This window comes from Nicotiana tabacum, chromosome 11 (genome assembly GCF_000715075.1).
Source record: "Nicotiana tabacum cultivar K326 chromosome 11, ASM71507v2, whole genome shotgun sequence".
NCBI lineage: Eukaryota > Viridiplantae > Streptophyta > Magnoliopsida > Solanales > Solanaceae > Nicotiana > Nicotiana tabacum.
In genome coordinates, this window is record NC_134090.1 from 146,025,908 (window position 1) to 146,041,213 (window position 15,306).

The window sequence follows — 15,306 nt, forward strand, 5'->3', positions numbered from 1 at the left end:
TGGATTTTTGCTTTGGATTTTTGGATTACAGATTGCATTTTTATTTAATTTTTAAAACTTTTAGATTTCGGATTGGATATTGGATTTGGTACTTCGAATATTCGAAATTTTTGTACTTTATATTTAGTCCACTATCCATATGTCAATAGTAATACGTTCAATACCCTATCCATTAGATATTATCTCATACATTCAAATATTAATTACTAAGTTACTCTTACAAGATTTTCTGTTTGGGCATGATTTTACTGTTGTTACTTCTTATCAATTGTATTAATGTCTTTGTTGTATTTCCTTAATAATAATTTTATTACTCGAATACTTTATTTGGATGATTGCGCTGAGAATGAGGAACTTTTCATGCAATTTAACATACTTCATTTGGATATTCATTTTTTGTAAAAGCAATAAACATCTCCACTTATAAGCTCAAAATAGATAATCCAAAATATTCAAACCGATTAATCCGAAACCGAACTTAAAAAAATTCGATCCAATTCGAGCATATTTGGATTGGATTTAGATTGTCATTTCTTCAATCCGAAACCGAAAATCCAAATCGACATTTTCATATCCAATCTGAACTGCCCGAACGCCGACCCCTAGTGGTGACAATTTTTTGTTACTTATCCATTTCCACTCACAGTATTAATACATATATTTAGTAAAAAATTCGATGAAGCGGTATTGTATGACACTGCTTTGTTAAGCGTGCATCCGCCCCCTATCCAAAAGAATACGTGTAGTAAATTATCGTGACCGCTTGAGAGAGAATTGCGGTAAGTTGAGTGCTTACAATTAGTAGAGAACGCTTAGGCCAAACTATGGGAGATGTAGTGGAAAAGATTCTGACAATTAGGAAATTGTTACCCTAAGCCTCTTTAATCTTGTCTCGAATTCATCACCTTTAATTGATAATGTTTACTGCTTTATAGTTAGTTGTAAGTTAATTAGTGTGAAATAAAAATATCATCTTTATAACTTGAAAATTGTTCGAACTTATCCTCTTAGTAATATTGAAATAGTTGCAGCTAAATCTTAGTTCTCTAAGAAAAATAAATATATATAATTCATGATGAGTCATATTGTTAATTACCGCACAATAATTCATTCATTACCACTCACCCCATAAATATTTCCTACGTTACATTTTTCGCACATAACTAACATAACATGTAAACCGAACTACCAAATATTGTTTCTGGAAAATGACAACTTTCTCCGCTCAGACTAGAAGTTAATTAGAAACTAATGGTAGAGAGTAGTTCACGTGCATATAAGCACGTAACTTCTAAAGTAATTAAGCTACTTTTTAAAGTAAGGCGTCTTATTACTTTAATATATAAATGAAAATAAAAACCAAGATAACATATAATACTATACAATATTAAAGAATTCGTAATTATTTTAAATAAATTTGACAGTTTTTTTGTGAAACTACAAAACTTGCACATCATCTTTACGAATGCATCTATATACATATGGTATGCGAGAAGGCAAGCTAAAGCAAAAAGAGAGATGCTGAACTGAACAATCTGTTAAACAAATACTGATCGATGCATGCAGACTGCAGTACTATTACTCGGCCATACTGCTTGAATTAATTTCACTGAAAAGGAAAAAGATGCATTTATGTTTCTCTCTCTATTTCTCAAGTAATATCTCTTCCAACAATATACATTACAAACATGTACAAAAGAAAAGAGAGGCAACCAATGGTACATACAGTAATGGCAAGACCCAGTGAATATGCTAAAGTAGCATACATACCAGTTACAAATGCAATTACCACTGCTAACATTGCCAGAAGCTGCAACTGACCTGCGACTCTACTGAGAGCCGATAGAATTCTGTAATCCTGATAGGATGTTGGTCGATGATTTATTGCCATGAGGAAGTAGCTGAATATAGCACCAGCCGAGCATGCAAAGGCGATGGCATCCGTAATAACAAATACATGGAATGCTGCTTTTCTTGTTAGAATCGCCATCCCTTTATTAGGGCTATTGGAATCGCAGTCAAAACCTCCTGGCAATGTGAAACCAGCGGCAAAGGTGACTGTAACTAATAGAGTGGCCATAACTAGATGTATTTGAGCTGCCGACATGATGCTTTTGATTTCTGTTTCAAATTCCTTATCACGCTTCGAAAACTCCCTCTGTATATGAATTTCATCCAAAGTATTCCACGGAGTCTCACGTCGTCCAAATCGACCAATGTTAGCAAAATCGTGATACAAGCTGCCACTGATACTTTCCTTGTTTGTCGTCCTCTTTATGCAAGACCATGCTACGTCAAGCGGAGTCTGATTTTCTTTGTTAAATGACATCGTCTTTGCTCTGCGATTTTCTCTTAATTTCACAGGCACATGGGCCCAATAACTAGAGGCGGCAAGCAAATGGAGAGGAGTGTTGCCATCATCATCTGCATTGTCAGCAAGGCTATCCCACTTCGTGGACTTTAATAAGGACTTAACTAACATAAATTGATTGTTCAATATGGCAACATGAAGAGCATTTTTGTCTCTGCTGTCAAGCATTTCCCAGCAATCAGGGCGGTACTTTAACAACTCATTTATCATGTTTACATCACCTGCATTGGCTGCAATGTGAAACGTTGTCGTCCAGCGATTTTCACTGCCTGCTGGAAGGTAGGCTAAGGATTTCTTCCACCCCAGCATATCAGAAACTACTTCTTTCAATCCTAGATAAACAGCATAGTGCAGCGAATTCCAACCACTCACGTCAGCTTCCTCACATAAAGATTTATTCCATTGCCATAGTAATCTCGCGCAATCTGGATGTGTCAAATATGATGATGATGATGATGATGATGATGAAGAGTTAGTTCATCACAAATTAAGAGACCATTCAAAAGCGCTTTTCAAATTATTTATTCTTTTGCTTCCTCTTTCATATTTCTCGCACAATCCTAGAGCTTGGATTTGGTTGTTATTGATTGAATACTTATTGATTTCTAAGTCTTCCACTAGGTCAAGGGTTCAAGAGTGGTATGAAGAGCTATCAAACTTAAAATTTGACTTTTGAGTTAATCATTTAAAGGGAAACTAATTAATTAGGAGAAAATTATTATTGTTACCAAGCCGATTTGTGATTTCCTCCACAACCAATCAAACACGTATGGATTTTGATATGGCTATCTAGGACTATTTCAAAAGGTTATTGGTTAACTAGAAATAAGTCTTTAGAGTTGTCTCACAAAATGAGTGATGTGAATATTAATTTTATACTACTGAGAATATCTGAAATGATTATATACTCCAAGTTAATGTAGACAATGGTATGGAAAAATCAAACTAAAGCTAGATGTTAATGACGAAGAGTAACAAAAAATACGTACATACCTGTGTGTTGATGAATTACTGCTGCATGCAGAGGTGTTCGATTAAATGGACCTGCTGCAAAAGTTGGTTTGTTGCAGGTTACCAAGATTTCAACCAAAGCATCACGAAGACCAGACTCCGCCGCCAGGTACAGTGGTGTCTCCCGGGCCTTGTTGGACGGATATTCGAATTCAGGATCTTCTTTAACCAAAAGTCTGGCTACATCTTGATGTCGGCTACGCACGGCCTTGTGCAGGGCTGTATCTCCATTGTCATCTGTCATCCTCATGAGTATCTCCTTATTCTCCTCTCCACCTATACTAAGTAGCATACGAACTACTTCACTGTGCCTTCATTAGCTGCTATGTGAAGTGCAGTCTCATTTTTCTTGTTCTGATGACATAACAATGCGGGAGTAATCTTAAGGACTTCTCCCACGAAATGGGAGTGGCCATAGAGGGCTGCCACGTGGAGGACAGTGTTGCCCCTTGGAGTGACTTGGTGCCCATTTTCTTCATCCCTTTTCAGATGATCAGCAAGTACAAATTTGCCATCTCTGGTATTGCCTTCTACCGCAGCATTATACAAGGTTGGATCCATTTTTTTTTCTTTAATTATTAGCGAATTTATCCAAAATCTCCTGAATTATGTTTTCAGTCCTTTGCTTTCTCTGGATGAAATATTCTGAACACCACTGATCTTTGCCTTTGATCAAAAGAAAGGGATTTGTTGTTTGCCTTGATCAGAAGAAAGGAATTTGTCGTTTATCTTTGCTGTTTCTTCTTTTACCTTTTAATTATTATTCAAAAGTTTAAAGAGTATCACCATGAATAAAAATGGGTTTTTTACTACTAAATCTCCTAAAACCAAAATATTACTTATGTCTTAAAATTTACTTTGTCTCATGATTCTCTTTTTTCAACACAGACAAGACTACAACAACAACGACCCAGTATAATCCCACAAGTGGGGTCTGGGGAGGGTAGTATGTACGCAGACCTTACCCCTACTCCGAAAGGTAGAGAGGTTGTTTCCAGGACAGACTGAGTAATTAAATAAGAAAATAATAGAACAAGGAAAATATTTTCATGAAGTCCAGATAAATCTGAAAAATCAAGTTTTTCTAACATCCCATATCCTTATTCATTTCTATTTTTCCAAAATATCTTTTGAAAAAGAGAAAAAAAAATTAAGTTAATTAGAACAAATAAAAAAACGTAGGGATAATTTCAAAGACCTCCCTCCAAATGTATCTATTACACTAACTTCTATGATCTTAGATACCACATTCATCCTCCCTTATTATTATTGCTTTTCAGTGACAATGCTGGTTCAATTGATAAAATTTATATTCTATTCCAGGACTACCCTTTTGTGTGTTTAATTGTTGAATATTAAGTATGGAGCACAAACCTCCCTCAAATTCTTTTTATGCATGCTACACAATTGGTCTGGTTTGTTTTAAATTCATAAAATCACACACATCTTAATTTAATTAATATATATTGACTAATTACTGATTTGTTAAATTAAAATATATTACTGGAAGTCAGAGAGTTTAAAGCTAAAATGCTTAAATTGTTTCTCTTCCTGTCCAGTTAATCGAAAAGGTACTACTGGCTTTTCCTTTTCTTTGAGAGACATGATATTCACTTTGGTGTTTAAGAAGCAACTTATGGTGATGGTCTCTTGCTTTTTACTGTTTACAAGTTCAAAAAGAGAAAAGGCAAAGCACATTGATAAGATTCCATTGTATTTGAGACTGCATCAAAAAGAAATAAGTGAAACTCACATGTATCAGGACCAGTGATCAAGTCAATGCTCAAATTAAAGAAGTGGGTCAAGTCATGTATTTAGATGGACGTAAAGTCTATTAATTTAAGTAGACGATAATATATTATGGCACGTCAAATTAATTAACTACTGATATTGGATGTTAATACAGTGAGTAACAACAATTACGTACCCACACGTCAAGGTCTTCATAAGTTGGTTTCTTGCAGATTTCCCAGACTATATGCAGAATAATAAAATCAGACTCGTCCGCCAGATAAGATGGTGTTTCCCTGGAAATTCGAATGCATGATCTTCTTTCACCAAAACCTTGACAACATCAACATGTCCACTCCTCACGGCCTTGTGCAGGGTTGTATCTACAGTGTCATCAGTCATCATCCTCATGATCGTGTCTTTGTTGTTCCTCTGTACTTGTAAATAATGATTCTGGAAATTAGAACGTTAGCTTATAAACGTAAATATAAATTAAAAAAAAAAACAGAAATTAATTCGAGTCCACTGAATTCACAGTGTTTCCTTAAGGAATTTAATCCCCTCCTAGTACCCAAGGTTATAGATTATTTCCTCCCAGGATAGAACGAATTACACACTGGTGTAGCGGTACTTCAAACCCCAGTGTTTCAGCAAACACAAAGTTCGGCAACAATCACACTTATGGATGCTTTGTTTGTAGTTAAAAATAATGCAGAATAAGGAGGACAACTCAGAAGTCGAATGGAAATTCTGAGAGGAAGGAATGCAAAGTATAGCCAATGTTGAATTCTTACTGAAGAGAATATCAAATTGCAATTCGTTTTTCCAGTGTATACGCAGTGTATACAGAGTGTATATCCAGTATATGCATAGTGTATATCCAGTGTATACAGAGTGTATATTAAGTGTATACAGAGTGTTTCAAGTGTTTTTCTTCTTTCTCTCCAACTTATGCTCTATTTATAGCAGTTATTTGAGAGAAATTCGCCCCTTCTATGGTGCAACAAGCACTAGATCATGGAGAAAGCACTTACATGGTGGTATATACACTTGCTTGGTGGGAGGAACACTTGCACCATTGTGGGAGGTGCACTAGGTTGCTTCACAATACACGGATTGGAAAACATCTGTTACAAACACGGATTATATCACGTTAATATTCACTATTAACAAATAAATTTGGTCCAAAAAATTAATCAATCGATCGATCATTTGACCAAATCCGAATCCAAATCCAAATCCAAATCCCATTTCCCATTCACTCTAATTTTAAGACTATTTCATCTTAAACAAAAACTCAACAATCCCCCACATGAATGGGGAATGGCTATATCACGGAAGTATGCATGAAAAACTTGTGTGATTTGCAAACAAGAATTAATTGCATCTGGATAAGTAGGTTTCCCTTTGAACTTTCCGTAGTGAACTTATGTCGGATATACTCGGTCAATCGGTAGATTTGATATCTTTGAACCGTCGAACTTTAGTGTATACCTAGACAACCATAAGTCACACAATTAATCCCTTAACCGTCTTTGGTTCTCATTGTTGTGTTCGTTTCAGCAATGAACACTGCCTGGTTTCATAAGTGCGTAGACAATTGGCCTTGCAAAATTCTCCTTGAAGCGGCTAACACTTCACACTTACATAGGTGATTCCTAAACGTGTCATCCCGTAGATACACTATTTGATATACCATGTATCAAATTTAGAAATCATTAAAAAGCCTTAATGTTTTATCCTTGGTACTGAACATTGTCTCATCACGAGAATGGACTAAAACAAATTTTGTTGACAATGTTGAACCGTCATTAATGACTTTGTTTGATCTCCTTGAACCTAGATCTTGGGATCTCCAGTCTTCTAGGTAGAGTTACCGCCACAATGACTTGTTCTCGGCCATAGTCCCATTCCCCTCGATGATTTCTCAACTACCTCTCTAGTTAGGCCTTTTGTAAGTGGATCTGACACATTATCACTTGACTTTACATAGTCAATCGTGATAATTCCTCTAGAGAGAAGTTGCCTAACGGTTTTATGTCTTCGTCGTATATGACGAGATTTACCGTTATACATAACGCTCCCAGCCCTTCCAATTGCCGCTTGGCTATCACAGTGTATGCATATTGGTGCCAACGGTTTGGGCCAAAATGGAATATCTTCCAAGAAATTCCGGAGCCATTCTGCTTCTTCACCGGCTTATCTAAGGCTATGAACTCAGCCTCCATTGTAGAGCGGGCAATACATGTTTGTTTGGACGACTTCCAAGATACCGCTCCTCCACCAATAGTGAATATATATCCACTTGTGGACTTCGAATCAGTTGAACCGGTGATCCAATTTGCATCACAATATCCTTCAATCACCGCAGGATATTTACTGTAGTGCAAATCAAAGTTTTGGGTATGTTCTAAGTATCCCAAAACTCGTTTCATTGCCATCCAGTGAGATTGGCCTGGATTGCTCGTGTATCGACTTAGTTTACTTATAGCACAAGCTATATCTGGTCGTGTACAATTCATGATGTACATTAAGCATCCCAACACACGAGCATAATCCAATTGTGATATGCTTTGGCCTTTGTTCTTTGCTAGTGCAAGATTCACGTCAATTGGAGTCTTTGCAACTTTAAAGCCCAAGTGCTTGAATTTTTCAAGTACTGTCTTAATATAATGAGATTGTGACAATGCCAGACCTTGAGGAGTCTTTTGGATCTTAATCCCCAGAATTAAATCCGCAATTCCCAAGTCCTTCATATCAAACTTGCTAGTTAGCATACGCTTAGTAGCATTTATGTTGGCAATGTTATTACTCATTATCAGCATATCATCCACATATAGGCAAACAATGACTATGTGATTTGGAACATTTTTAATGTACACACATTTATCACATTCATTTATCTTAAAACCATTTGACAACATTGTTTGGTCAAATTTCGCATGCCATTGTTTGGGTGCTTGTTTTAGTCCGTAAAGGGACTTAACAAGTCTACATACCTTATTTTCTTTATCTGGAACCACAAATCCTTCAGGTTGTTCCATGTAAATTTCTTCCTCCAACTCTCCATTTAAGAAGGCCGTTTTAACATCCATTTGATGAATTTCAAGACCATACACTGCAGCTAATGCTACTAACATCCGTATGGACGTAATCCTTGTAACTGGGGAGTATGTATCAAAGTAGTCAAGACCTTCTCGTTGTCTATACCCTTTGACAACAAGTCTTGCCTTGAATTTATCAATAGTGCCATCATCTTTCATTTTTCTCTTAAAAATCCATTTAGAACCCAAAGGTTTATTTCCAGGAGGAAGATCAACCAATTCCCATGTATGGTTGTTCAATATGGATTCTATTTCACTATTGACTGCCTCTTTCCAGAACAATGATTCCGAAGAAGACATAGCTTCTTTAAATGTTCGAGGCTCATTTTCCAATAAGAAAGTTACAAAATCTGGTCCAAACGAAGTAGACGTTCTTTGACGTTTACTACGTCTTGGATCCCCCTGATTAAATGTACTTTCTTTTGTTTCTTCCCGAGGTCGTTTAGATCCTTCACCAATCGACTCGCATTCCTTTTTATACGGATATATATTTTCAAAGAACTCAGCATTATCTGATTCTATAACCGTATTATTATGAATGTTGGGATTTTCTGATTTATGAACCAGAAATCGATATGCTTTACTATTAGTTGCATATCCTATGAAAACACAATCAACTGTTTTCGGTCCTATTTTTACCCTTTTGGGTTTAGGAACTTGCACATTTGCCAAACACCCCCACACTTTAAAATAATTCAAGTTGGGCTTCCTTCCTTTCCATATTTCATATGGAATGGATTGTGTTTTACTATGGGGTACTCGATTTAGTATTCGGCTGGCCGTAAGAACGGCTTCCCCCCACAAGTTCTGTGGCAAACCAGAACTTATCAATAATGCGTTCATCATCTCCTTTAATGAACGATTCTTTCTTTCCGCAATCCCATTGGATTGGGGCGTGTAAGGGGCTGTTGTTTGATGAATAATTCCATATTCTAAACATATTTGTTCAAAAGGAGATTCATATTCACCACCCCTATCACTTCTTATCATTTTGATTTTCTTGTTAAGTTGCGTTTCAACTTCATTTTTGTATTGCTTGAATGCGTCTATTGCTTCATCTTTACTATTAAGTAAGTAAACATAGCAATATCGAGTACTATCGTCAATAAAAGTTATGAAATACTTCTTTCCACCGCGAGATGGTATTGACTTCATGTCACAAATATCTGTGTGAATTAAGTCTAAAGGATTTGAATTCCTTTCAACCGACTTATAAGAATGTTTAACATACTTAGATTCCACACATATTTGACATTTTGATTTTTCGCATTCAAACTTAGGCAATACTTCCAAGTTTATCATTTTTCGCAAGGTTTTATAATTGACATGACCTAAACGTACATGCCATAAATCATTTGACTCAAGTAAGTAAGAAGAAGCTGAAGTTTTATTATTAGTTTCAACAACTATTACATTCAGCTTGAAAAGGCCCTCAGTAAGGTAACCTTTTCCTACAAACATTTCATTCTTACTAATCACTACCTTGTCAGATACAAAAACGCACTTGAAACCGTGCTTTACAAGAAGTCCAGTAGAGACTAAGTTCTTCCTAATCTCGGGAACATGAAGGACGTTGTTCAAAGTCATGACCTTGCCAGAAGTCATCTTGAGAAATATCTTACCGTATCCTTCAATTTTTGCTGTAGCAGCATTTCCCATAGAGAGCGTCTCTTCGGGTCCAGCAGAAGCATATGTAGAAAATGCTTCCCTCACAGCACAAACATGGCGAGTGGCTCCAGAATCAATCCACCACTCCTTTGGATTTCCTACCAGGTTGCATTCAGAAAGCATGGCACACAAGTCATCAACATCATCATGCTTTTCTACCATGTTTGCTTGACCCCTTTGCTTGTCTTTCTTCCGAGCACGACACTCCGTAGATTTGTGTCTGGTTTTCCCACAGTTGTAGCAGTTTCCACTGAACCGCTTCTTGCTTGGGTTGTATTTCGGACCAGAAGCCTTCTTTCTCTTTTTGTTATCTTCAACAATATTTGCTCCCATTATTGTTGAATTTCCACGGTCTCTTCTCTCAGCAGCTTTGTTGTCCTCTTCGATTCTCAATCGAACAATGAGATCTTAAAGGGACATCTCCTTTCGTTTGTGTTTCAAATAATTTTTGAAGTCCTTCCACAATGGAGGCAACTTCTCAATTATTGTTGCTACTTGGAATGCTTCATTGATGACAAGACCTTCAATGAAAATTCCGTTAGTAAAATTACTAAAAAATTTACTTTCAATATCAATATTTATTTGAAACATACCTTCAGCAAGTAGATCATGAATAATCACTTGCAATTCCTGGACTTGGGTAATAACAGACTTGCTATCTACCATTTTGTAGTCCAAGAATTTTGCGGCGACGAATTTCTTCATCCCGGCATCTTCAGTTTTGTACTTCTTTTCAAGTGCCTTCCACAATTCTTTGGACGTCTCCACGCCACTGTATACATTATACAGATTATCCTCCAGTCCGCTAAGAATATAATTCCTGCACAAGAAGTCAGAATGCTTCCACGCCTCAATCACGAGAAAGCTATCATTCTCTGGAGTTTCATCTGGAAGATCAGGAACATCTTCCTTGATGAACTTCTGTAGACATAACGTAGTCAGGTAGAAGAACATCTTTTGCTGCCAGCGCTTGAAATCCATCCCGGAAAATTTTCCGGGTTTCTCTGCCGGTGCCAACGCCGGAGTTCGACTTGTCGATGCGTTGGCAGTCATCATCGGAACAGCTTGATTTCCGTCATTCGCCATTTTTTTTACTGTAAAAATGACACAATCAAACGTTTAATAAACGTTTAAAACTGGAGTGAAAAATCACGTAGATTTTAATCTCCAACAAAATGCCTTGAAGGCTTTAAAACTGGAGTAAAAATCACGTAGATTTTAATCTCCAACAAACCGCCACGAAGGCTTTACTCTCCAAACGGGAGTACACAAAAAACCACAAAAGTTATAGTTTCCAGAATAATAAAAGTAACACAAATACAGAAATTAAATTATTAAATTATTAAATTCCTTAAGATTGTTGTTCCTCTGTACTTGTAAATAATGATTCTGGAAATTAGAACGTTAGCTTATAAACGTAAATATAAATTAAAAAAAAACAGAAATTAATTAGAGCCCACTGAATTCACAGTGTTTCCTTAAGGAATTTAATCCCCTCCTAGTACCCAAGGTTATAGATTATTTCCTCCCAGGATAGAACGAATTACACACTGGTGTAGCGGTACTTCAAACCCCAGTGTTTCAGCGAACACAAAGTTCGGCAACAATCACACTTATGGATGCTTTGTTTGTAGTTAAAAATAATGCAGAATAAGGAGGACAACTCAGAAGTCGAATGGAAATTCTGAGAGGAAGGAATGCAAAGTATAGCCAATGTTGAATTCTTACTGAAGAGAATATCAAATTGCAATTCGTTTTTCCAGTGTATACGCAGTGTATACAGAGTGTATATCCAGTATATGCATAGTGTATATCCAGTGTATACAGAGTGTATATTAAGTGTATACAGAGTGTTTCAAGTGTTTTTCTTCTTTCTCTCCAACTTATGCTCTATTTATAGCAGTTATTTGAGAGAAATCCGCCCCTTCCATGGTGCAACAAGCACTAGATCATGGAGAAAGCACTTACATGGTGGTATATACACTTGCTTGGTGGGAGGAACACTTGCACCATTGTGGGAGGTGCACTAGGTTGCTTCACAATACACGGATTGGAAAACATCCGTTACAAACACGGATTATATCACGTTAATATTCACTATTAACAAATAAATTTGGTCCAAAAAATTAATCAATCGATCGATCATTTGACCAAATCCGAATCCAAATCCAAATCCAAATCCCATTTCCCATTCACTCTAATTTTAAGACTATTTCATCTTAAACAAGAACTCAACAGTCTTCTTATTCCCCTCTCCAGCATTGTTATGCCGTCAGAACAAGAAAAAAGAAACTATGTGAAGTGCAGTTTTTTTTTCTTGTTCATAACAATGCTGGGGCAATCTTAAGGACTTCTCTCACGAAACCCGATTGGCCATAGAGGGCTGCAACGTAAATGGCCATGTTTCCCTTTGGAGTGACTTGGTATCCATTTTCTAATCCATCCCTTTTCAGATGATCTGAAAGTAGAAAACCGCTATCTCCGGCAATGCTTTCCAATGCAGCATCGTACAAGGTAGGATCCTTTTTCATTATTTGGGGATTTGTTCAAAATCACTCAAATTATCATCTTGTTAGTACTTTGTATCCTCTGGATGAAACATTATATAGGAAATTAATTAGATTCTTGATGAATCCTGAAGAAAGGGATTTGTTGTTTGGGTTTTGCTCTTAATTTCCTTTCATGAAACTTTATATTAATTAAAATTGAAAGAATATCAATGTGGACAACAAGTGTTTATGAAACAAGAGCTTACAAAACCCAAATTAGCTACAGCTAAAGCTTACCAAAATATATAGCGGCGCTCAATGGCGAGCCTTTTGCTTTTTCGAGTAACTTGTGGAGGCCTTCAATGCTCTTCGAGACCCCCCATTTCACCATTTGGCGGACATTGCTCCTATTCCCCATACCCAACATATGCTTCCTCACAAATCTATAAAATCAAAATATGAAACATCAGCAGCAAATTCCAACAACTTTATTTAGAAATTCAAGAATAGACAAGGAATTAAGAGGGGTAATAGAAGGATACCCAACAAAATGCTCCGGAAAGGGCTCCCACCACATTATTGCAATGTAACATCTTTTCATCTTCTCTATTGTTTTCAGGATCTTTTCTTGTTTCTTCAAAAGAATTATTTTTTTTTTCTACGGCTGTCTAGGGTTTGTCAGTCAGCCATGGAGTTTCTCGCCGGAAATTCCTTACTGAATCTTGCCAGAGAGACTTTGCATGAGCAGTGTAAAGTGAACCGGTAGGGGGGCATCCTGGATCCATCGCTGCATCATGATGTCAACATGAGCGGGAATTAACGCAATGTACATAAGGAAAGAGATGTATTCATGTCTCCTTACTCATGCTCTTATATGTTCCTTTGCGGTTTCCCAATGAGATGCACAACCCTGCAGCACTGTAATACCCCATGTTTAGATAGGGCATATTAGTCTTTTAACATAACTTAAACCAAAAAAAAAAAATAACAAAAAGATGAATTAGGCCCAAGCCACTACTTAGCAGAAGAAAAAGGAATAGGGGCAAAGTAATGGAGTTCGGCAGAGGCAAACTCACAGGAGCGATCGAAGGGAACAACGAGGTGGGGGTCTTCTTCTTTCTAGCGAAGGGATTCTCGAAGCAGGAGAACAAATTAGGCAATTAAATTCTAAATTTTTACATGATAATCTATCATGGATTCCCTTTACTCAATGCCTAACATATTACTAGTTATTATTTCACTAATTAAAGGTAGAAACAAGACTAACAACTTAAGATATTCTTATATAACAAATAATGGATTCCTATTAAATTGACTGAAGATTTTTTTAGGTTATACCGACATTCTAATGTACAAGCTAGAAATATTTAGTACTAGTACTAATTGAGGGGAATTAATTTGATTTGAAGGATTGGACCAACAAATACCCAACAAATTCTCCTCATGGATCTACAAAATCCAAACCAAAAAGTCAGCAGCAAATTCCCACATCTTAATTTAGAAAATCGGAATAGACAAAGGGAGAAATAGAACCATACACAACAAAATGCTCTCAATTATTAATACTTGAAGTAATCTTTGAAATGCCAACAGAAGGAGCAAAGAGCGGAGAATAGAAAAGGAGAAAAAAATTATACCGCTACAAAAACTATGTCGTTTCAAGAAATAAAAACCCCATATTTTAAACTGATCTCATAGCTCGCCCGTGTCCCATAAAGAAACCAAGAGAGATTCGCTCAAAACTCAAAAGTATTAAGCGCATCTTTAGATTTGTATCCATTTGTAAATTTGAATAAGCTAATTGTTATGAATAGAATTCTATTTAGAGTGAATGTCTATCTTGTAGAGAGTTTTACTTTGTGGCTAAGTCATTTTTCCCCTATAAATAAAGGGGTCTTACCCCATTGTAGATCATCCCAAAATTCAATAAGAATTACTCTCTCTTTCTCTGCAATATTGTTCTACTACTTTTATTGTTTTATCATAAAGAAACCAAGACAGATTCGCTCAAAACTCAAAAGTATTAAGCGCGCGTCTTTAGATTTGTATCCATTTGTAAATTTGAATAAGCTAATGAATTATTAATAAATTTTTAGGAATATGGTTGAGTACTGAATAATTGTCGGCAACGAATGTTCTCTTTTGCTTTTTCCTACAACCATCAGAGGAAGCTCTATTCTTCATCAGTGAAGTCAAAAACTGCAGGGCGGATCTATAGCCTTAATTAGGGGTACGTGATTTCATGGTACGTCCGCTAAATTAAGATTTTTATGAATGTATTTTCTAGAATTAATCTAATATTATGTATTGATATTTGGCACTCATACTATATAAAGGTTGAATGATGCACTTGATTTACAAGTTTATAATTTACTCAAAAAAATAAGGATAAATTCCTATATAGTATTTTCCCCCCCTCCTTTTTTAGTAGTGCATTGTGTACCCATGTTTTAAAATTTTTAGATTTGCCTCAGTCCAGAAGGTATTCATTATGATTCAAATGTCATGATACATAATTTTTGGAAGCAGAATTTCTGAAAAGGGTTTACTTTGATTTCGCTATACCTTCTGTTGTAATTTTTTTGGGGGGATCTAACAATATATACACTTAATAAAGAAATGAAACCAAGTCCGAAATCGTAGCAAGATTGGATTTACATGCTAACGATCAAATATAGAAGCATACATTTTTTGTGTTACTGTATCATTTTTGTAATTTCAGCTAGAATTAGTCTATCTACCACTACTAGAAATCTGGAAAAAAGCGACCAACAATTTGCGACCAAAATTGGTCTGTCAAAAAAAGCGACCAAAGTTGGTCGCTAAGTTGGAGAAAATTGTTAAATAATTATTCTAAATACATTAGCGACCAATGTTGGTCGCTTTTTGATCGATAATGTGGTCAAAATGTTGACCGGACTGGTCAAACTTG

The 15,306-nt window shown here is 36.2% G+C and overlaps 1 protein-coding gene across 8 annotated transcripts; it reads right to left on the reverse strand.

The window, feature by feature from the left end:
- Window positions 1-1,631: 1,631 nt before the first annotated feature.
- LOC107784487 (protein ACCELERATED CELL DEATH 6-like) lies at window positions 1,632-14,077 on the reverse strand. Of its 8 annotated transcripts, none has more exons than XM_075225532.1 (7): window positions 13,451-13,751; window positions 13,237-13,292; window positions 12,917-13,161; window positions 12,672-12,817; window positions 5,310-5,545; window positions 3,365-4,132; window positions 1,632-2,796 (listed from the first exon to the last, which is right to left on the reverse strand). In XM_075225532.1, the coding sequence occupies exons 6-7, from the start codon at window positions 3,672-3,674 to the stop codon at window positions 1,652-1,654; spliced, it is 1,455 nt and encodes a 484-aa protein (XP_075081633.1). In that variant the 5' UTR covers window positions 3,675-4,132; window positions 5,310-5,545; window positions 12,672-12,817; window positions 12,917-13,161; window positions 13,237-13,292; window positions 13,451-13,751; the 3' UTR covers window positions 1,632-1,651. The 8 variants fall into 8 exon arrangements, with proteins under 8 accessions (XP_075081633.1, XP_075081631.1, XP_075081632.1 ...); XM_075225530.1 differs by adding an exon at window positions 6,148-6,240 and having other exon boundaries at window positions 3,365-5,545; XM_075225531.1 differs by adding an exon at window positions 6,148-6,240 and having other exon boundaries at window positions 3,365-5,566.
- Between the last annotated feature and the right edge of the window lie 1,229 nt (window positions 14,078-15,306).

Bases quoted from the DNA above. Each gene is read 5' to 3' on its own strand.
- LOC107784487 (XM_075225528.1), bottom strand. From the start codon at position 3,674: ATGCTACTTAGTATAGGTGGAGAGGAGAATAAGGAGATACTCATGAGG. The intron at 2,797-3,364 runs GTATGTACGTAT...TGACACATCCAG, and splicing joins AGTAATTCATCAACACACAG to ATTGCGCGAGATTACTATGG.